We start from the raw sequence: 23,991 nt of genomic DNA, 5'->3' as shown, positions 1-23,991 counted from the left end.
GGAAATGGAGAATACAACTAATTCTTTTACTCTGGGTAAAAAATAATTAGATGCGAGCATCTAATACAGTACATTTAATGACACAGGTCTTGATTACTCCTCTGGTTTTCTGTGTATCTGAATTTTAACAAGGTCTCCTGCAGCAATCTGCTCACGTGCCTCCGACCAGGGCAGAAGGCAGTGGAGCTGCTGATGGATGCTCAAAGATAAATACATGCTGAAATGCTATACCAGATTGGGGCATTAGCCCTTACCTGCTGCAAAGTCCTTGATCAAGGACAATCAAAGCACTGTTTTGAACTTCTCATTTATCTTGTAGGGGTAACAATAGAGATGAGACTAGATCTAAAGGGCAAAAGATTTAACCCAGCATGGTAATTCTATGTTCCTATCTTAGTAACTAAGAATATTTTACCATCACTCAAGCTTGAACCAAACTGCTGCATAGCCCTTAGCATCCATGTTCTTATTTTACCAAAGCATTCAGAATGAAGATTCTGTACTAAGAATCCATTTCATTTGTGGCTTTAGTAAAGAGGAAACCCAGGCTTCTTAGACACCAGCGATATATTAGCAGCTCCAGAATCTAAACCAAATTAAAGAATGAATGTACACTAAAAATGCAGCAGGGATTTGTCCTCTTTTTATTAAGAGAAAACAAATCAGTAAGATTATTAGAGGAGAAGAAAGGTACTGCAGTGCTAAACAGTAATTACTTCAATTGTAAAAGTGTTTGTCCATACACATGCACGCATATGACCCCCTTTCTGGCATAGTGCTCAATAATGTTATATCTGAGGAAACTCAGCCAGCAGGCTAAATGGAGAATTCAAGTTGTGGGAGTCACTATCTTTAATTTTTAATTTAGTAACACTAAGCTGACTTTGCCTTGAAACAAAATTCAGTGCTGAACCTGAGTCACAAAACCTCTCTATTCAAAAAGCTGCAAAAAGATGTGGCAGTGATTTTTGGATCATTATAGTGTTTAGATATAAATTACATAATAAAATATTAAAAGGAAAAGTATTCAATTGTCATGCAGCAAACTGGGCTGTGTCAAAATTTAAAAAATGTGAGTCAGGGAGAAGCTCTCAAGCAAGCATGACATAGGGAAAGAAAGGTGGCGGGATTCGTGACTCAGACAAACATTTCAATGCAGGACACACAGGCAAACAAAAGGATCCTACCGCATGTGATGTCAGCAAGCAAACGCTCCATTTGGGAATAATAGCTTCCTACGTATTGCAGTGCAAGAGCAGGGGGGAGCTAGCACAGCACACATGCCTGCATAGCCACAAGGAAAACCATCCATTAAGAGTGTTGTAGCAATATTTTAAGCAGCACTGCTGGTTGCTAGTGATAGCTGCTATCTAATGTGTTTGGTATTTATGGAAAAATCCATTTCTCTCAATTTACTGTGTTCTGATTTAATAACCTCAACACGTTCTTCCATGTGCGAGGAGCGTAAGGACATGTCTCCAATATACTATTAATTTCAGATGACTGGGTTTTTTTAATTTGTTTGTAGTAGAATAGCACCCAGAAGCCCCAGCTGAGATGCTGATCCTGTTATACCAAGATAAATTGTTTTGTCTGAGTAAACATTAGATCTTCTAGTATTTCAGGCATCATTATCAAAATTTTTAAAAATTGCATAGTTACTGGTTAACAGTGGGAGTTACAAAACATCCAAAGGAAGCACTTAAGGCTCTCTGTGCTGAGATCTAAATTTTTTTTTTTTCATATTGAAGCTATTACAAAAATCAGCTCTGCAGACCAGAACTAGAGAGAAGGATCTGTTGGTGGAGACAAAATTAGATTAAATGAGCCAGATTTCGTTCTCATCTGCTGGAGACTAGGAAGCTGTTCCAGGCTTAGAATTGCGTATAAAGAAAGAATTTGACCATTGCCTCACCAATAAATCTTCCATGGCAAGTTGATATTTTCTTACATGTGCCTGGAATTCTCTTGCATTTCACGGCATCTGTGCACAACAGTGAGTGGCATGAGAGAATTTTATGACTGCACAAAAAGTAAGATTCTAACTAGCCAATGTCAGGGCACTGAATCAAAAATAAAATTTGGTTTGATTTGCTGCTTAAGTCCCAGTTTTCTAGGGGACTTAAAGCCAAGAGCTTTAACTATCATGCTGAGTTTAGAATTATTCCATTTGGTAGGGGTGACATTTACTTGTGGTGTAGGAACCACACCAAGAATACAGTATCTACCACAGGGCTTGGCAACAGGAAAACACTGTGGTCACAGTAACCTTCTTCTCAAGCCCAGAATCCTGCTTTGAAACTCTGTAGTTCGGGCAGGGAAAATAACAAATTATTTCTTCCTGATTGTACGTGTTCCGCACCTCTTCCATTATGAAACACTGAGAAACCAACTAGCTTCCAACTAGAATAAATTTAAGAAAACACGGAGAAGAAATAGCTTACCTGAAGGTAAGAAGGTGTAGCCAAGGTTCAAGTTACACAATCAGTCTTGTACTGAAGTCAATTAGAAGCTGGTTGACTAATGTGGAAGGAGATTCAGTTGAATTTTGAATACAGTGCTGCGAGAAGTACATTTAAAATATAACATCTATTCTTCTGTTGAATTTCAGTGACTTTAGTTACTTTGGAGGGACTAAACTTAGATTTATTCTAAGGCATTTCATGGATTAACAACAAGGGTGAAATCCTTACTGCCTGCCTTTTTAACCTCACCCTTTTTCTGAATAAAAGAAGATATGCAAGTTGGAAGGACGAGTCATTGTGCTCCAGCTTCTCAGAAGAGATTGTCTTTACCATGCTTGGGATCATAATTATTTAGAAACATCAAGCTGTATTATACTGTTTAACATGTGCTAGTTCTATATTAAATGTATTTCATTAAGTTTTGAAGTATGGCTTGATGCTTTCTTGTCCTAAGACAGAGTACCTTGAGGGAAACTGAATAAATAGAGCACTTACATTGTAGTAACACAAATATTACAAGAGAGCACATGAGGGAAATAATAATTTTTTTTACAGGATGAGAACCAGGCAAGTTGATCTGTAGTTCCCAAGCAGTTCAAGGACAAGGGCCCTGCTAAGAGCATGCACACAGGAGCCTGGCTGTAGGGGAATGTGAGCCACCGGCTGCCGGAGCTGGCAGTGTCTTAGGGCCACCGAGCCACCTGCCCAGCCCTCCTCTGCACCAGAAGGAACTGGTGCCAGCTGCTGCCTGCTCCCGGGCTTCCCCTCTCCCTGGCTCCCCAGCCTGTGTACCCAACCTCTCCTGGCTTCTAGCCATCCAGTCATTTGGGATGATTAGGGTCAGGAGAGCTGGCTTCCCTTGGCTAGTGCAAGATTTCGGCAATAATGTTCTATACTGAAGAATGAAATCACTGGGAACTGGCCCCCTTCCCAGTACTGAATTTCACCCACAAATGCACCCACTGCTAAACTGTAATCTACTGTCTTGCTTCCTGCAAGCAAGCAATATTTGTACAATATGCACTATCTATTTATTAGAGAGTACAAGATCTACAGTTTTAACTACATAGAAATATAAATGGTATTAAAAGCAATATTCAATCACTATACGAGCAGTAAAAATGTTAGCTTATATGCTGAAAGGATGCATAGAAAAGTATGTATTTTACTAAGTCATTCTTCAAGAATTATAGCTAATACTGTTCACTTTATGACAAGAATTAATTGCCATTGATTTAAATGGAACTAGAGAAGCATCCGGATATTAAAAAAAAATTTTAAAAAATCACATTTCAGTATCGAACAATGAGAAGCAGGAATGTTTAAAATATAAAATATATAGCAACGCATATAGGAAAGTAAAAAGGAAGCTCTACAGACCTCAATAAATGCTTCTAACTTTTCTTAAAGCCTCCAAACATACTGTTTGAATGCTTGCTCAGCTTGGTATCTTGCATTGCATTATTTTAGAGTTTTAAGTTTATGACACGTAAGTTCTAATACTCTAATTTATTTAGTGTGAACCACTACAGTTTCAGCAACATAGTTAACCACACTTACTAAGTGATTATTTTTGGATTATATATATTGCTAAAATAAAATGTTTTGGATGAAAGAATGAGTTGTCTCCTTAACATGAATATTATGGCTATGAAGTATAACATGTCAATATGAGATTGTAACATAATTTGTAACACTTTTTTTTACTATATAAGCTTACTACACATTTGACTGTAACTGTTATGAAATACATCACGTAAATGTATCTCTCTAAAGGGCATTTATTCATTCATCATTTTGTATAATTAACGCAAATTTATGTGGCTAAATCACAGAATTTCAGACTGTTCAAAGAAGTTAGCATCAGCTGCATACATACATCAAAGTCTGTGAATCCTACCAGTCTATTTTATCTGTACTCTTGTAGCACATGTATTACAACAACAATGGCCAGTTTGGACATAACAGTGGTTGGTTTCTGGTACTCATGTAAGTGGATGATATTTTTAAAGTTTTGAGTTGGGTTTTTTAAGAGACATTTCTAAATAGATGACTATAAAATTCAAGGTCTTGTCACTGGAGCAGGATATCACAGAATCAGGAATCTAATTTACAGTAAGATGATGAACAAGTCATTTAAAGTAAGTCTGTAGAAGAACCAATATAATTTTTTAAATCCCACCAGGCACCTGCCTTAACAAGCCTGGCTTAAACTTCGCTCTCATTTTAGAATGAACTTCACCCTCCACCTCTAATGGGCAGAATATGCACGCACCATTAAATCCCTAGAACAATGTATAAATGGTATTTAAGTGGCACACCGTTTTGTATTGCCTCCTCTGAGCAAAAGTGAGCTTCAGGTTTAGAAATTCCAGTAGCGTTGTATTCACACAGTACAGTACTGTGGGCCTTCAGCCTCAGATGAAATGTGTTGCAAAATGGAAAGTACAGAGGAAGGGCCTGGCACGGTAACACTGACAGAGCGCTCTGGTGTTCACTGATATCCAGAAGGTCTGCGCCCCTCATCTCCATTTCGCAGTGAAAGGAAATTATGATAACCAAGAGTGACTGATTGCTGAAGTGGATCAACCTGAACAAGAAGATATTGGACTCTGCTGTGCTCCTGCCTGCAGGATGGTCTCATGATTTGACAACATCCAGACCACACTTCTAAGTGTTCTGTGGTCAGCTGTGTTTGCTGATGCGATCCCATGGGCACCAATCTACAGGCACACTTCAATCAGGCAGTCAAAGGTTTTATGACGTAACAAATTTTGTCTTTGCCTTTGTTAATGGGAAACGAGGTACATTGTGCTGTATCTGCTTTGACAGTATTCCAAACCTCTTTAGTCATTTTGAAGGGCTCAGCTTTTCATTAGTTCTTTCTTCCACGTACTTTTCTCCAGCAGATTTCCAAATCTGACTAAAAAGGCATGGACTAATATCCTGTTTCTCACTATTGCTATTCAAAGAACCCCCTTTCCTAAACAGGGGTCTGAATGGAAGGCTGAAAATGGAATTTTCCTTTGGAATGGGACTGGAAATTTCCATGACAGCTGGAAATGGGATTTGGGCCTGAAATCTTGTGTTTTGCAATGGATGTGGATATTTCAGAATAATATTTGACTACTAAACTGGAAAAGCTGACTTGACCTCAAAACCCTTTTCTTTGACAAAGAAAAAAAAAAGGAGAGAGAAAGAAACAGAGATAAGGACTTTGGCATTTAAGAACATCCTAATATAGTACTTATTATGGTAAAGGAGCCAGTAAAACTGTGGTAATGGAAGTTACTGTACTTTTTAAAACCACAGTTGAACAAAGACTGAACCTAAGAAAATTAACTGGAGCTTGGTGCGGCTTGTCAACAAGAGTCTTCTCACTATATTCCTTTCAAATTCTTGCTGTTCTTACTCTTAAGCAACTTGAAACTATTTCAGTAAATTGAACAATAATTATCTCATTGAGTTTGAAGAGCTATAAAAAGAACAGACATATATATATTCACATTCACGAGGTGACATATTGATCATGTGAATACATATAAAGAATTGTAGTCTCTTTCAACAGTGTATTGCAAGCATTATTTCACGTATTATCCCATGTACAACACTACATTCAACAGTAGACACACCTTCAAAATGAGAACTGCAAAAGGCCTGGAAATATTTACTCTTCTGGTGGTTTCATCCTGCCAGCAAAACAGAATATAGCTTCTAAAATTAATTCTGGTTTATTGCAAAAGCCCTACTTTTTACAGAGATCACTTTAGAAAGGCAATTTATTTACCATTGGGTTTTCCCATTATACTCTTTTGTATGGTATCAGAGCATATATCATAGGTACATTAAATATTGTCAAATCATTCTTAATGCCCCTACATGTTTTGTACTTGTCAGTGTACAGGAATAACTTCTAAAGGTTACAAAAAAATTAAAAAGCACTTCTTTTTGCACTCCATACAATTCAGGTCACCTCCCCAAGGCCTGCTCAAATCCTGCTTATTTTTCACCAGCAAAATGAGACAGAGGAAGACATCATTTTAAGGTTAAAATAAAATAAATTTCTTCCAAAACAACACTGTAAAACCTTCTTAAAAAAAAAAACCAAACAAACAAAAACCAAACAAACCAAAAAAACCCAAAAAACAACAACGTGATATAGCCAGAAAGGATACAAACACCTGTGTTTCCTTCTCAAGTCAGGTGTGAGTCTTATCCTCTATTTGACAGTATGTTGCAAACCAATTATTTCAGACTCAAAATTTTATGAATTGTGAGTTGACTCCATCCACCTAACCTCATGACATAGGAACTATGCATATTGCTGCTACCCAGCAGCCCAGAGTGCACCGAGGCACTCTAAATTTAGCTTCCAGAGTTACTAAATGTTAAAAACATTTCATAATAGTATCAAACACGTCTCCGATAGCTGAGTGCTTTACTTGAGAATACATTTTATCTAGAGCTTCCTTTTCTGGACAGCAGTAAGTAAGCGTGGCTACCTTCTGTGGTAATTGCCCACCCCACTGTCTCCACATAGCGAAGTGATAGCAGGTTCCTGGCTGCCTAACTTAGCCATACCGCCCACAGCTACCATATGTTCCACGTTGCAGGTTAATAAGAATGGTTTTTCACCTTCCCTCCCAGGAACAAATGTCAGCATGGCTTAGAGCCATAAGCTCTTTATTTAATATTGAAGCAAAACAATACTAACTTGACCGTAGTGCCAAAACTTGACAAAGTATCCCAAGTACAGAGTTCTACTCTATTTCATTTTAATTAGTGTCCTTTGCAATTAGACAAATGATGAAAAGCACATGGGGACTGCCAAGATGAATCAAGGACATCTGGTAACTTTAACATTTCAACATGAAACAGGGTAGGTATTACACTCAGATACTCTTATGCGTTGTTTGAAACAACTGAAAAAATATACAACTAACCAAAATGTAAAAAAAAAAAAAGGCTATCCAAATGCTTTTGAATCTTTTCCTGGATAGCCTTAATTGCTCTTTGTCATACAACATGAACCTGATCATACACCTTGTTGAATTAGCTGTTACTTCTCTAAGATATTGTTATAATAGGAACTTTTAGAATTGAGATCATATTACACTATTATCTGGATTATAGCTTCTTAGAAACTACAACTGCTTCTGAACTACTAGTGAAAAACAACTAATCAGGAACTTAAAACTGCTTTTCTGATTCTTGCATTGATATGCATTCTCTTGGGGCTTATGACTCACTGATGATGCAGTATACACAAACCTAAAAAAATAAAAACAAAATCCAGCAACAACATCAGCAGCAGCAACTGTGGGCTACCTCTTCAAAAAGAGCTGCAATGTTTTTTACCCCTCAAATAAATGAATGTTAAATTGAAAATATATAAATGTTATACTGAAAAAAAATACTTAGAGATATGCTTTTCAGGAGAAGCTATGCAATTTTCTGTTGCTTTAATAGCTTTTGGCTGTGAAAGACTAAGACTAACTGTGACAATCACATTTTTAACTCTCATGGCTTTTCCATATTCACAAGATTGCAATATGATCAGTCAATGCAGTTGCCGGAAATATTCTAAAATTAGTTTGACTCTGAAATAACAATTCACCAAACGGAAAACAAATTTCCAGCAGCACCTGACATGCAGAGGTAATTAGTACAATGCAGAGAACAACAAGTTTCAGCAAGCTACTGTCCTTGTTCTAATCCATTAAAATTTGAGAATATTTTTGCATATGAGGCTTGCAATTTGGCCATTTTTCAAGGTATATCTGACATTAAGGATACCATCCCCTTCCATGTGTACAAGCTATTTTAAATGTGTGGCAATTATACCTGTTCATTGCTAGTATTTATGGACCTGACAGCTCTGAAAATAGCTTTTCAGCAGCAATGAATAAAACAAGCCAAAATGCCTTCCACAAATGAAAGGCGTTTATTAGACAGCAGAATATCAACTACAGTTTGTCTCCCGCTGACTGGCTATAACTTTGAAGTTTCATTCGGTGTAACATCTTTAGCTACTTATGAACTTCCCTCTGCTATCTAATGTGTAGTTAGCGTGTAATGCATCGTTTATCATATGACTATTCAAAGACCGATCTTGAATGTAAACTCGTGGCAAAAGTTTTGTTGCCACGTGTTGGAAATGGGTACATGTGACCCCAAATCTGCCCTTCCCGGGAACAGGAGGATATTTAGGGGGGCACGGGTGAGGAGCCGGGATCTCTGAGCGAAGAGGGGTTGGCCTGGGCCCTGCCACACCACAGGGCGTCCGGAGAGGACGTTTTTTGACGAAATACCGTATGTTTAAATGCCGGTTTACCTCACGCTAACCCGCTCCGACTGCAAAACGGCCCCTCGGAGCCTCCGCCGGCCCGCGGCTGCGCCCGCACCGCCAGGTGAGGCCGGGCCGCCCCCGGCCCCGCTTACCCTCCGGCCCCGTCCCAGCGGCGAGCGGGAGCCCGCCGAGGCCACACCGGCGCCGGAAACGATGAGCGTAGGGAAATCCTGAGGCAGAGATTAGGTAATCGGGAACGTGCGTTCAGGTTTCCTCCGGGTTCCTGTCAGGAACCTACGCGTCTGGCTGCCTTCGCATGACTCATCACATCGGCGCGGCTGTCAGCGCGCCCGCCCTCCACCTGCCTCCTCCCCCCCACTCCCCGGGCCCCTCCGCCGTCGGCTCGCTCGCCCGCCTTTCCTTTCCCTTCTTCCGCGCCGCCGGCCCGGCCTCCCCCTCAGGCCGCCGCCCGGACCCTCTCTGCCCCCTCAGGGCCGCCCGCGCTCCCGCCCCTCAGGCGCGCGCCCCCGCCCTCCGTCCCGCGGCGTGCGCGCCCCCGCGGGCCCGCTCGGGAGTGCGCGCGCAGGGCGGGCGGGAGGCGGCGGCGGGCAGGGAGCTCTCTGCGGGCGCAGTGCTGATCCGCCGGCGGGGCGGCCGGGAATGCGAAGCAATGGCCGCGGGGGGTTCGGGCAGCGGCAGCGCGGAGGAGAAGAGCTACCGCCGCTTCCTCGAGCTGTTCTTGGGCGAGTTCCGCGGGCCCTTCGGGGCAGAGCCGGAGCCAGCGCCGGCTCCCCCCGCTGCTGCCGACGCCGCGGCCGCCGCTGAGGAGGACCCCGGGGCTGAGGGGGAAGCGGGAACGACGGCCGAGACGGAGGAGGGCGAGGGCGACGGTGGCGCCGACGGCGACCCTCAGCCGCCCGCCCCGCCGCCGCCTCCCCCGCCGCTGCCCCCGCTGCCCCGGCCGCTTTCGGAGTACATCACGGAGGAGGAGGTGGAGGGCGAGTGCCTGGACCTCTGCCTGCAGCAGCTCTACAAGTAGTGAGTGCCGGGCCGGGGGGAGCCTCCCGCCGCGCTGAGGGGAGGAGGGGCAGGCCCTAGGGCTGAGGGGAGCCCCTCCACCTCGTTGAGGGGCTGAGGGGAGCCGCCTGTGTGGGGCTGAGGGAACCCCCGCGGGGTGGGAGGCTGGGCGCCAGGGTGTGGGGCTGAGGGGATCCCTCCTGTGGGGGGGGATTCTCTGGTGTGGGGCTGAGAGACACAACCCCCCCCCCCCCTCCACCGCCCCGTGGGGTGGGAGGCAGGAGACCAGGGTGTGGGGCTGAGGGGATCCCTCCTGTGTGTGGGGAGTCTCCAGTGTGGGGCTGAGGGGATCCCTCCTGTGTGGGGAGAGTCTCCGGTGCGGGGCTGAGGGGACCCCCAGCTCCCTGTGGGGGCAGGCGGAGGGCAGGGCAAGGGGCGGTGGAGGAGCCCCTCATGCTGGGGGGCGAGGGCAAGGTGTGGGGCTGAGGGGGACTGTCCTGCTGGGGGAGGCCAGGGCAGGGTGCTTGGGGAGGGGAAGGTCCCCCAGGCAAGGAGTTAAGGACTTGGGTGGTGCTGAGCTGCTCGGGGTCGGTGTCCTGCTCCCAAAAGATGCCTCTGCTCCCTGCCCTCCTCCTTCCCTCTCGCTGGGACAGGGAGCAAAGAGGCGAAGGGAATAGACAAGGGAGAGCCATCCATCTGGAGAGCAGCTTGTTTGGGGAGGGAGCGCGGTGGGGGAAACGTCTCACGCTCTGGTGCCAAAGCAGGAGGGGGGTTTTGCCTGTGGTTGATTGTACTGAGGCTTGAAATTGAAATGTTCCCTGTGTGAGGGTTTGTAAATGGGGAAACCTCTGCCAAGAAAGAAGGAAGGGGGGAGAACAAGGGGCAAAGAAAGAGAGGCAGCCCACCCCTTCCCCCCTCCAAAAAAAACCCCACATCGAGAAAACCACACCGTGTATTTACAGGCCAGGGAGAAAAGCGGAGTAGAAAGCTATGCATAATCATGGGGCTCTTTCTGCCATCAGCTTGGGAAAGCCAGCTATATTCTGCTCTGTATGGAGGCAGTTTCCAGATCTGTGCTTTCTAAAGGCTGGTGCATAAAGAGGAAACAGATGGGATCTATTCCCAGTGTGAAAAGTCTGTGGACTGAAACCTAAAGATCAGTTACCGGTGCCTTTTATTGTGCTCAGCTTTGGCTTTGAAGGCTTGAAATAGAAATGGTTGTTAGTGGCATTTCTTTAGGAACCTTTTTAAACTGATGCCACATGAGGAGACAAATGAACCTGTGAAAATATGCACAGCACACCGGGGAGCTTTCTGCCACTGAGCTGATAATTGTAATGAGAGGTGTTACTCGGTCGCAAATATAAATAAATAAAGAACTGGGTTTTACAACTGCATGGTCTGTTTCTATTCAGTTCTCATCTGCCCTCTGCGTTTGTGGATGATAGGGACAACACAATGATAGCTGCAGAGGACAAAGCTCTCCTGTTCACACATGCTCACCCTGCCACCTTTGGAAAGTCTTTCTCTGGAATATAGCAGCACATTCATAGGATGTGGCAGAGAGGAGAGAGGCAAGTCCCTTCTACATATTGAGAACGTGTTTTGTTTCTTTAAAACAGACTCACAAAATCAAAAGTTAGATTAGTGCAAAGTTTTAGACATAGAGCAGATTATTTTAAAGTATTATTTGAAGTATATCTATGAAATGATTTTGAACTTGAATTCCTCCCTCACCTCCTTCTTCTGCGTGTCTCCATACCACAGGACAGGCAGGCTTAGATTCCCCAGTTTCTGAGGCCCATGTTCATGGATGAAATTATTAAGCAAAAAAGAAAAAAGACATTTTGAGAGGATTCTTTATATAGGGTAGCTCTTGCCAGGTTGCGGGGGGGGGGGGTGTTTTTGGTTTTTTTCATCCTTTGTATAAATCTTTTGATGGCTACTGAATGAAGCATCTGTTTGGCTTTGTTTATGGTAAAATCAATGCAGACTTCCTTCTGTAGGCACCTACGTTATGAAGCAAAAAGCACTATCTACCTCAAAATTAATCATGTTGTAAGAAAATTGTTTTCCAAAGGCTTAAATATTTTGTTAATGTATTGGAAATGCATTTTCAAATAGTTAATTAATATATTTTAACTGAAGATCAGTAGACTTTGATTTATACCTGTCCAGCTAAGATAACTGCAAAACATTATTCTTTAAAACACTTGAAGATATTGTAAGCCAAATCTAGCAACTTTTAATACAGAGAGCTAAACTCAAATAGCTTTTTCTTGAGTAATGGTGGAGTCTGAGGTAAGTGTAAGTGTGCAAAACTGTTCTTCAGGTAAAGTATTGTATTTTTAGTACACTTTCCAGTCACCAGAGAAACTTAAAACTGTAACAAGATTATAAACCAGACAAAAGTAATGTCTTCCCCTTTTACAGCTAAGGGCTTGACGGGTCAGATCATTCCAGAGATGGGAAACTTCATGCGTATGAATAAAGCTACTCTTGTGCCAAATGGTTATGATACTGTTAAAAAAAGTAAAAGACATGAAAACTCATGTGGAGGGGAATATTTTATTGGTATGTTGTTAGCAAGAAGGACTATATTGTAAAGGCATGTTTTCTGTAACTGTAACTATATATTAGTCAAATGACTGGTTTGCAATATATGTAGCATGAGGATAAAACCCATTACTGTGAAAGATCCAACAGCTGTTTTTCAGCTATTTTAAGCACACAGCTTTAGTTCTTTTTGAGGGAAGTAAGACCATCTTAGAAATGGGAACATATTGCCAATGATGAAAAAATATAATAGTTTTCTGCCACAGTGTAGATCAGTATCAGAGAGTTCCTATTTATGAGATTTTCCTGCTATTTTCCAAAAGACTCATATTCCCCTTTAAGATTTCCAGTTCCTGGTTTTCTTTTAGAGACAGCATATGCCTGGAAAATTAGATTAATGTAATCTTTATATCTGTCTAAATGCCATAAAATGTGTACTGTGTGCTTTCTTAGTGATCCTCAACAGAATGAAACCTATCAATAGGAGGTATGTTAGATGAAGAAAATAATAAAAAAAGAATAACACTTAAGGAATTGCATTGAAACATTGGCTGGTAGCTTGGAAGTTCATTTTGTGATTGTCTTCTATAGCATCTTATTCAAGAGAAAGCTATATAATTTAAATAGTTTCTATGTAGAAACAAATATACTAAGGATTTAATCTGTTAAATATGAGACCCCATTGCTTGCTTCCACTGGTTCAGGAGTAAACCTCCTTTCTGACTGACTTTAAAGGAAGAAGTTACTAACTTAATGTAACAAAGTTATACATCGTGCTGCTTTTTTCCTCTTTGGACTGATACTTTTATTAAATCTAATGTATTTTAAAATCTGGTTCTTGACAAGACATCTGAAAAACTAATCAACAAAGATGTGGTTGCTAAGAGAGGAGAGGGCCAGGCTCAGTTAAATAGTACACCCTTAGAAGTTGTGCCACTAAGAAGAACAAATTTATCTTGCTGATTTTGGTGGTACAATATTTTGCTTTCATGCATTCATTTAGAAACATCTTTAGCAATCTTAGAAAGCAGGTCTATTTTTCCAGTGCTGAGATTTGTGAAAGATGGTAAGTAAAATTAAAATAAAATTTAATGTTATGTCATCTTAAGTGCTTAACTAAGGTGCTAGTGACAAAGTGATTGTTTTGAGGACTACAAAGATCTTGCTCTGACTTGGAGAAGAAAAACTTTTAAGCACTGCCCTTTTAGATTTCTTCACAGAATACCATGCAATGTTCACAGAATATTGTAGATCTTAAGTTCAGGATTAAAAAATGCAGTATTTGAAGTGAGATTTTTTTTTAAATTAACCCTTTCTTTGTTTCCAAGAGAGAAAATATTTTTCTTTAGGTTTATGTATTCCCCACAGTCTTGCTATGAAAGATTAAGAAAGGCAATGGAGGCTCAATCTTTTAATTGGAATTTTGTAAAATGTGGACAGTAAATAAGAATAGAGTTTTTGCCCCTCAACTTGCAGTTTTAAGCTAGAGAAAGAACTTTCATGGTAATTTTATATAAGAAGAAATCTTTTTTTTGCAAAGTAAGCTCTTAACTTGAAAACAGTGTTCCATCTGCTGTCTGCATCACTGGTGAGTGAAGAGACTTTAAAAAGCAGATGTACATGTTTTTAACTTGCTTTCTTAACCCATGTCATGAAACCCGTGAAAGCTGGCATTGTTGTCACTATCCATAAGCTGAAATTCATATATTCATATATTATGCTATACTGGCTTTCTTAACATCATATTAAATAGGCTGTGATGTTTTACTCTTTAATAATTTGTCTTTTATCATCTATTCCATTGATTGCAATCTCAAAGCCCGATTAGGAAATATGATTAACTACTTGCCTTCTCTAATATTAATCACAAGAACCAACAAAAAAGAAATACCACCCTTTTTAAGATGGTACTTGTTTCATCTTATTTGTGAAGTTTTACAATGGAAATGGTGATAATGTTGGCCTGTGCTCACCATCAATGGCTGGAGTAGATGTTGGTTGCACCTGTTTTGGGAATTTTCTAATGGCTAATGAGGAGGTTTGACAGAGGTCACTGAGGTGTAGAGGTTATGGCTACTGATGTCCTCAGACCCAAGGCATTTTGGTGCTAGAAATCCTGGTGCTTCTCTGTAGAGAAATTCTAAATCATCTGATAGAAATGTATGCAGAAAGTTGAGAGAAATTCAGTGTGGTTATTAACGCCTTATTACTCTTTAAAAGAAGCTACTATGAAATTCAACCCATATCTTGGATGATGGTGATGTTGTAGCATACAGAGATAGGCACATTTCGTACACTTTAGACTGGAAATTGTTATAATCTACAAGTAGGTGTCATTTAACGATAATCACTTCCAAAATACAACTAATGGTTTACGTAGTGAGAGATTCTTTACGTGGCTTTTATGGCAACCCATGCTTTTAAAAATACTGAATCAAATCAGAACTTTTGATGCTTTTTTTTTTTTTTTTTTTTTAAAAAAAGGAGTATCAGCTTTAATGAGCTGTTTAGTTTGCAGATTTACATTTTTGTAATGGTTAACATATATGGTGACGTTTCAAAACTTACTAATTTATTATTGAAAGGTTGCTGAGTTTTTAAAGTGCGATGGTGACTATGCTTGGAAGTTGCTTTATATAGTATTAAAAAAAATTCATTTTTAGTGAACAGATTATGGGAATATACTCATTCCAGTGCTTTTATTTCAATTAATGTTGCTAGTAGTACAACAAATTAAAGGGAATTAATTTTATTAGGAGCTTTTCACACAGAGATTTTTTTGACTCAAGAGCAATTTGCATAGATTCTACTACTCTTAGTGAAGCTCTTTGCTTTTGAATACGAATTGATTGAAGAATTAGACCTGTGCTAATACCTTCTTTTTTTGGACCTTATATAACCGCTGTTGAAACTAGATTGGGTTATCAAGAAAGAATGGTTATGAATCTGTGTAATAAATTTTATTTGTAATATGTTACTTTTTATTTATAAGATACTCAAAAAGCCTCGTCTGACTAAAATCTTGCTGGCCGTCTTGTGAAACTGTTTTTGACTCCATCTTTTGGATGTGATGAGCCTGTTAGACTTCATTCCTTTAGAGAGTTTGTTTAGTAATTCTTTTTTCAGCAAAGTGCTCTGCATAGAATATTTTTTTTATGCTTAAAATTTCTCATTGTAATTACCTTCAATAATGGCAGAGTATTTCTTCATCTGTAATTTGAAGAAACGATAGTCTACTTAATTGTGGTTCTTTCCACAGAAGATACTGAAAAATTATTTTTCCTGATGTTAAAGTTAAATTTTCAGTTTGCTTTACAGTATCTTAGAAGTTTCAGTGCCTTGGCTGCTCTGTCACTGGTGTGTGCTCTCATTCATTTTTTGTTGTCTTGCTAAATTGCTTACATGATCACATTAAAAGCAAAAGTAACAGGGCATGTAGTACACAAATAATGAGAGTACTAGTTATTCCTATATTTGATGTCACTCTGTTCTGCAGCATTTTCTTTCTTCATGTTGTTTTGTGTGTAGTTTTTTGGCTTGTTTTCTCCTAGGAAGTATTCTCACTGACTAGGAAAGATATGTGAACAATGGGATGAAATGGAGTTCACGCTTTAAAACATTAGATGTTCTTTGAACCATGCTACAAGACTGTCTTATGCAATGCCATCGTGATTACGTAATGCAAATGGTTATAAAAATAAATGTGTCCTGGACAATACGTGTCCATGATGTGTTAGTAACCTGTGACATGCTGCTGAACTGTAAATGGTCATTGCTACGTATGGTAGTGTAGGTGCTCATCTTTGGTTTAGCCAAAATCAACCACTAAAGAAATAGTCTCAATTTTTTTTCTTTGTTATAACATGTTAGTGATTAGATAAAATGAATGCAGACTGTGGAGTTGTTTTACAGAAACATTTCTGCTGTGCCTTTGTACTTCATTAGGAGGAACAACATTACCCACCTTTAATAAGGCATTCTATAAAGAAGTAATCATCAGAGTCATAAATTAGAACTGCAAGGGAAAAAGCTGCCCTTGGGTACTTCAATAATTAATACAGAAGTTAAACAAATTAACTAGATTGCAGGATTACCTCAGTTTATGTTTATATTGGATGGAAAACAGCTAAAGGCAACTAGTGATTGAGTAACTGAACCAACATTTTGAGCGGTAGTACTGCTCACCGGTTCTGAACTCTGCATGCAATCAGTTGAAAAGTTTGATATTTTTTTCTTAGTAGACCAGGATTAAAAAGTTGACTGCTAAACTTTGATCATTGGAAAACATACTTAGATGCAGACAAGTCTGAATTGGGAAACATTTGCACTTTCTTGTAGCTGTAATTACAATAAAAGGAATATTTGATTAATTGGGTAAAATTGTGGGTAGCTCCTCAAAGTTCATTTTCTCAGAGGATATGATTTTGAAGCTATTTTTGCCAGCCTTTTATGATCTGGTAAAGTCTGTTAAATTATACCTAACATTTTTTTCAAAGTTAGTTTCTTTTGCTCTTAATTTACAATAAAGAATTTGAGTACTTTCTCTCATTCGAGAATATGATTATTTTTTTTTATAGTCTCTGTAATTCCATCATGATGTAACTAAAAATAGAAGCAGCATATAAAAATAGGGCTTGGCATTTTAACTTCTTGGCACTGTCTCTAGGGCTGTTCCTTTCACCTCAGGCTATGACCTTCTTACTGAGGTTCAAAAATCTGAAATGAATGTGGTAAGTTATTCCTCATTAGTGTTACGAACACTGTACTCTACACATTATATTAATTAGCTTCTAGAATGATTCTTTTACTTTCAGTCCGAACTTGAAATTACTGAAGGGTGAAACCTCCACACTCTAGTTGAGAATTCAACAAGTAGTTATGTGTTTTCTTTTTCTGTTTCTCACCAGAGAAAATATTGGGTAACTAACATTTGTTTTTCTGTGTATACTAGATTTACATGCAATGAGCTTTTGCTCAATTAGACATTGCTTAATTATTTTTTTAATTATATCATAGTGCTGATAAAGCTCATAGTAATTTATTTTTATTAACGTATTTGGTTTATTAGTTTATAATAGATCACCTGAAAATCAGGGTAAACTTTCAGTTCCTGTTGAAACGTCTGGGCCCAGTTGAGGACACAGTGGTAAACTATCTAAAATTCCTACTTGCATAAAAAAGTAGGAATTTAAACTAATAAGCTAATACAAACTAATCATACACACATATACAGCATGATACATATTTTAAACTAAAGCTTTTCTTTTAAGTGCTGTCATTCTGTTCAAGTCATCTAATCATTGAGGCAAATATGATTGAATGCATGTATTTATAGATAAAGATCCCTATCTTAAAGGAGTTTATGCTTTCAGCTGTCTTATTACCACTTTCTTCTGAAAAGCTGTGTAAAAACCTACGTGTTAGGTAACAAGAAGTCAGAAGCTCAATGTTTCTAGAGATTAGGAGGAACGCTATTGTTTGGGGAACAAGATATGCTTTCTGCTTGCAGAACAAGGGTGTGTTGGGTTGTTCTTAGTTTTGCTTTCTCTGTGGAGCGTACCCCACAAAGAATAAGGGATGTATCTGTTATAAAATGAATTTAATCTCTCTTTTTCTTGGCACTCCAAAAATGTTATGTCAGATTTTAGAAGAAAATGAATTGGTCCTAACCTTAACATTCAAATGTGAATTGTTGGTGAAAGTGTCCCCAAATGAAATGAGCATTGATATAAATGCTGTGCTAAACTGCTAAGGTTAGTCTATGTTAAGTTCAAATAAACATCTGTTATTATAGTTAACATTAATTATATTGGATTTTTACTGAATATTTTAAAATTTTGATATGTGGAGGTGATTTCAAAGTGCTGCTTGTAGGATTCTTCTGTGGTGGCAAATAGTAGTAACCGATAGTAGTTTTGATGTGCCCAAAAAGGATGAAATTTGAGCTGTATTCATATCTTAGAAATCTAAAGAGAAAGAAAGATATATAATTCATTTATGATACCTGATAGATCAGAAGAGAGAAAGAACTCCCCCCTGACCAAATACTGCACATCCTTTAAAAATAATAATAATAAAAAAAGAAGTGTGAACTCTCTTCTTTGGCCTTTAGCCTTTTACCTCAATGGTAGGAACTGTGTAAAATCCATGAAAATAATTGTCTTCCATATAAACAGAGGGTCAGAGTTATCGCTGTATAACATTTGTGCAATTCCCACTGAAATAAGTGGAGAAAAGAAGATGCGGTTTCTAAGAGTATGGCTGGGGCTATATGCCCAGGCTACTTGGTCAGAGAGGAGAACTAAGCCTATATTAAGTAATCTGATCATCTTCCCCGGTGCATTGTTCATTTGAGAATGAATTTTAAGTGGTTTAAACTTTTCTCATTGGTGTTAACCTTTTTCAGTTTGACTGATTATGACTGACCCAAATGATCATATAGAATACTTAAAGTCTTGCTAATTACATTGTATACTAATTTTAGAAAAACATTTTTTAATATTAGGTACTTTTGGTTTAAGCATCTCGCAAAACTGAGTTGGTACAATTCACGTTCACTTTGGTTTTTATAAGTGCTAATGGTGTTTAGGACATACAATACAGTATTATTTTTTTTATTCTGTTTAATTTATTGTCCTCTGAAAACTGCTGAAGTAATGCAATTTTTGTTTCCATGGCTGTGCATCTTAACAGGAATAAAGACAAAGGTTGTAACAGCCCAGGAAATGCCATAATAAGACACAGATGTTTGTGTGTATATATTTACTTGTTTGTCTAAGTTCTCTTAAACACCGAATTTTGAGCAGTCCCTTTATGAACAGAAATTATCTAGCCAGGCAAAAATTAAGAGTAAGAAGGGAGTTACAAGCTGTCTTGAAGTCTCATCCTCTTTATTATGGAGTGGAGCAAAATATTAAATTTGGAAGTAACACCTTGTGTGTGGGATTATTTTTTTGGTTTTAATTCTGAGAAAATTGCCATCTGAAATAGAGATAACAAAAACATCTGTTGAGGAAGTACAGAAAGAAAAAGGAAAGCATTTTGAGGAAGTCTGCTTTATATTTGTAAAGATATGAAAAACAGCTAGTCAGGTAGCATGAAATAATAAAACAGAAAGAGGAAGAAAGAATGAAATAATATCGCAACCTGAGTGACCCACTCATGTTCCTTCCATTCATTTCTTAGAGAATCATTGTCACTCTGTGAAATGGGTCTGCAAAATAGAGAAACTTATTCAAAGTGTTTTATAACCCCTGTTTTATCATGGCAGACTTCCTAAACTGAAAGGTCGTTGTGTATTTATGCTTGTTTGGATATCATTGCTATGCTGTTACTTTAGCTTTTAAGTTAGAGAAAGATCTGGTACTTTCTTATGCTCTTGCTTTCATGTGGGTTTGCTATTAATATCGTGTTACCAATTATAGATGCTTTTCAGGGAGCTCTTTTAGGCTTCACTGAAAGTTGTTGTTGTTTTTTTTTTTTTTTTTGAAAGACTGATAAAATAATTCAACTGTCTCCTTTTAGCAGTGAAAAAGGGACAACGCTATTTTATTTTGCCTGTGGCCATCTAGCAGATAGGAAAGAAAACATTCAGAGGTGTTAAATCAGGAAAAACTTTTTTTTAAAGGGCTGCTTCTATGTGGGAGTAAAACCCCAAATTTCTATAGGCTGGGGAAAAAAAAAAAATTAGGTTTGTTAAAATTAACAGGCAAATAATAGCATAAGATCTTACAGCATTTTAAATACTATGTGCCAGCAGAATGTTTTCCTCATTTTCCAATATGCTCACTACTGCAAAAAATAAAAAATGCCATATCTTCACGTTATTCTGGTAGCCTTATAGTGTATTCTATAATGGGATCTTGTGGGATTTTGCATTGATGGGCATCTGAAAGTTGTGTTAGTACTTATAGTAGAATAAGGATTCAGAGAGTTTGCTAGAAAAAAAGATTGCTGCAAAATCGGTCTTGTGAAGGTAGTGAAGAAAACTGAAGAGAGGAAATCGGTGAGAGATTTTACTAGAAGTAATACCATGGCATTGTGTTGTCTAGACTCTTGAAATACATTCTGCAGGGACTTGTACTTTTCTTAGTTCGTTTTGGGTGACAAAACAATGTTATCCACTGGAGCAGGAGGGAATGCGAGTTGCTAGTCTCACTTCGAGCAAGGTTAAGTGACATGATAAAAATTATTACAGTGAGAAGTCTAAAATAGCTACCCTTGTCGTAATACTGGTAGCAACAATAAACATGGAAAGTTTCAGGAAAATGCCAAGCTAGACAATGTGTACGGAGGTTAATTCTCATTTTCTGCATGTCAAGAGCTTCCAAGTTATGTGAAAGGAAGTTCAGGCTAAATAAAAAGGCACAGGATATGACCCTCAAAAAATTGCTAGTTCTAAATCCAAGAATAAACTTAACACATCCTGTAGTTTCATAAACCCTTATGTTTCAGAACTGTGTTAATTAATTTACCGTATATTTATCCTTCTTTTTGAGGAAGATGTTTTGTTTTACTTTTCTGCTCTATGAATAAGGAAGGATAAATACATAAAACAGGGCAAGAGGTTGGAAGAAATTTATAGTAACCAAAAAAAAAAGCAAGTCTGTCTTGATTTAAAAGTAAACATTAAAAAAATTCTCTCCACTTAAGAAAATCCTTTTCCTTCTTAATCTTTTCTCCTCACCCTCTGTCCCCCTCATCAAAAAAACTTCATGTCTTTCTGTAGTTATAAAATAAGACAACTATATTGTGCTGCTGCTACAAATAAAAATCCAGAGTTGGTCTTGTTTGACATGTGCTTTTCTTGTGCCACTGTAATAACGAGGGAAGAACATGCAAAAGAAAAGGCAAAGTAGATAATGCTGCCAGACCAAGTAGTCATGGTATCACAATTTAGCTCAAAACAATAAAACTGACCTACATTTAAAATAATTGAGGAAAAACCACAGTGTTGGTTTTGCTTCTGAAAAACGTACTTAGAAAAATTTTAAACCTTTACTTTCCAGTCAAGAAGCTTGGGAGCTTTCCTTAAAAAGAATAATCTGAATTTTGAAAGTACTTGCTCGTTTCAAATAGTTGCAGCTTGAAGTAAAACACAAAATACTACGAACTTGCCAGGAAATTGCTCAAGTTGTCATCAAGGGATGAACCTGTGCCCTTCAAAACCATAATTCTCCAGTGTTTCAATTGGGCCACAATTTCATTCACTGTACAGATTATTTATTTATTTATCTTTTAACCTGCAAGAAAAGGTTTGGTGTGATATGCTGCAGTCAGTGATGGAGCCTGTGCTGTTTTACTTTCTGGGGTGTTTCTGGGCTATTAGCCTGTTGGGTGAAACTTGGACCTTTTTCACATAAATAGAATATAAGGAAAACTTGTCACATCTTTCAGAAGATTCAATGTCGAGCTGTAAAAAAGACTGTTGATATTTCACCACTGGTAGTTACACTATAAAATACATCATTTGCCTTTCAGATTTTTTTTTATGAGTAAACATATGGGGTCTTCTAGACTGCTCTTGAGATTTTTATTTTTTTTCATCTGTGATATCCAAATTCTTTCTTTTAAACAATTACATTGACATTAATAGGTATTTTGAAGCTTCAAGAATTCCTCCAAGTCTAAGTAAAGTACCTCTCATCACTCAGACCCTGAAAAATAGTTCTTCAAGGAGATAGGGGATAGAATCTGTAACAGGAAATTTAAGTAGCATTGTTTTCCAGCACACATAGAAGTTACCAATTAACACTTCAAGAATAAAGGGACAGAATGAGAAAATGTAAGAGACACAATGTCAAATGAAAATAATTAAAAAAAAAAAAAAAACCAAAACTTGTGAGAGTGATTATACCATCTGAAACATCAGATCAGTTAAAACACTACTAAAAGGAATTGCGAGCGCGTTCACTTCTCTAGTCAGTTACCTTCATACCTAATGGGCTGTGTTTAAACATCCGAGTAAAATGTTGATTGAACCTAATAACCTAATCAGTTCCATTTAAAGTCTGGACAGCTGAAATCGATGGAAACTGTAGGAGTGATGCCCCTTTTCCCTCTCCAAGGTGAAAAACTGTGTATTCCATTTGATTCCTTGGTGAAAACAGCACCTTTTTTTCTGAACTATATTCCCTTATTTATTCAATAATCTAATTGTCAAAAGTAGCTATAGTGCAACATCCTTAATGTTATTACTATGGATTACAGAACTGTAATCTTTCTTAGGTTTCACCATCCTCTTTTATCAGTGTTGAATGTTTCTTCCATGGCAAAGAAAAGTCTGGCAAGGTAAATAGATGGTCCAAACTGTTTTGTTTAACCGACGTTTCTGTGTTCAAACCAGCTATAGATGCTTTTATACTTCCAGGAGCAGTTGAAAAGATAAATCTATATTTCTCTATCAGTTCCTCCTCGTGTTATGTTACTGTTTTATAAATGCGAAATAAGAAATTATCATAGTTTAGAAGTCTCATAAAAGCCAGAAGTACGTTGACGTAGCAATCTACCTAAGAAACTGGCGTTAATGAACTTTGGTTGCTGCTTGTTAGAGACTGCGAGGAGGACAATGTACTTAGTTTTGAAGGTCAAAGACTGCAACTAATCTACTAATTCCAGCCTCCAAAATACATCAATTTGGACGGAATTGGTAATTAGTAGATATGTTCTTTCTGATATGTAAGAGGAGTTGGTAATTAGTAGATTTGTTCTTTCTTGTATGTAAGAGTTCTGGTAGTCTGCTTGCTGCTCGCAGAATCTGAGTGTGGAGTGGTATCTTGACTTAATATCAAAATAAGGAATTTGCAGCTGTATTAAGTATATTTGTAGCTCCGCAAATTCCATGTTCCAGGTTACATGCTTGGATATCCTGTAAAAGAAAGCATTTCACAAGTATTCTTTTGCTCCACAGATTAATCTGTTTTTTCCACCTCCTGGATCCAAATATAGTTTACACATGTCTGTTGTGTGAATACAGTTAATTGTATGAGGATGATGCTACTCTTTGTATTTGCTTGCAAAGGTTAATTTTTCATTTGTTTTAATCGTAATCTGAGAAAAACAAAAATATGCACATGACAAGGCAGTATATTTTTAAAACACTATTGATAGCTAGATACATGGCTGATTAATTTCACTGTAACTTTTACTGTTGCTTTACAGTAGAGACTATTAGTGTTAGTAGAAAATACAAGCTGCTATTCTCACTTAGTGCAAGGGTAAGTGACATGATAAAGAAATTTTACAGTGAGGTGTCTCAAATTGTTACCCTTACTGTAACACTGGTGGGAACAACAAACTGGGAAAGTTTCTGGAAAAATGGCAACATAGACAAAGCACTTGAGGAAGTGTTACCCTTGATATCATGCTTGAAAATATCTTTCAGATTATTTTATCTCTGCAAACTATTGGCCAAGCTATGGTGTTCAATAAAAAAATAAAGCACACAAACACACAGCCCAGATCCTCTCTGCAGCTTTTATGTATACCCCAAAAAGTAAACAAGCTAGCCCATGTTCACCAGTAAGATCAAATTAGTTTTCTTAGTTAAAAATAACATGCTTGTAAGCATACTTAAAAAATATAAAACCAGTTAATTGATATGTAAGTTCTTGTGCTGATTTGTTTTGTTCTGAATTAAGCATGCAGGAAAATTCTGACAAAGGA

At 38.4% G+C, this 23,991-nt stretch overlaps 1 protein-coding gene across 1 annotated transcript in view; it reads left to right on the top strand.

The window, feature by feature from the left end:
- Positions 1-9,185: 9,185 nt before the first annotated feature.
- The window catches only part of PPM1E (protein phosphatase, Mg2+/Mn2+ dependent 1E), a 68,636-nt gene continuing 53,830 nt past the window's right edge, over positions 9,186-23,991 (top strand). Inside the window, exon 1 of the mRNA XM_063342543.1 lies at positions 9,186-9,792. Coding sequence (XP_063198613.1) covers positions 9,425-9,792 — 368 coding nt within the window. The 5' untranslated portion in view covers positions 9,186-9,424. The remainder of the gene's footprint in view (positions 9,793-23,991) is intronic.

This window comes from Chroicocephalus ridibundus, chromosome 7 (genome assembly GCF_963924245.1).
Source record: "Chroicocephalus ridibundus chromosome 7, bChrRid1.1, whole genome shotgun sequence".
In the NCBI taxonomy this organism is placed as follows: domain Eukaryota; kingdom Metazoa; phylum Chordata; class Aves; order Charadriiformes; family Laridae; genus Chroicocephalus; species Chroicocephalus ridibundus.
The sequence above is the reverse complement of the archived record's forward strand: the minus strand, read 5'-3'. Positions and strand labels throughout refer to the sequence as shown.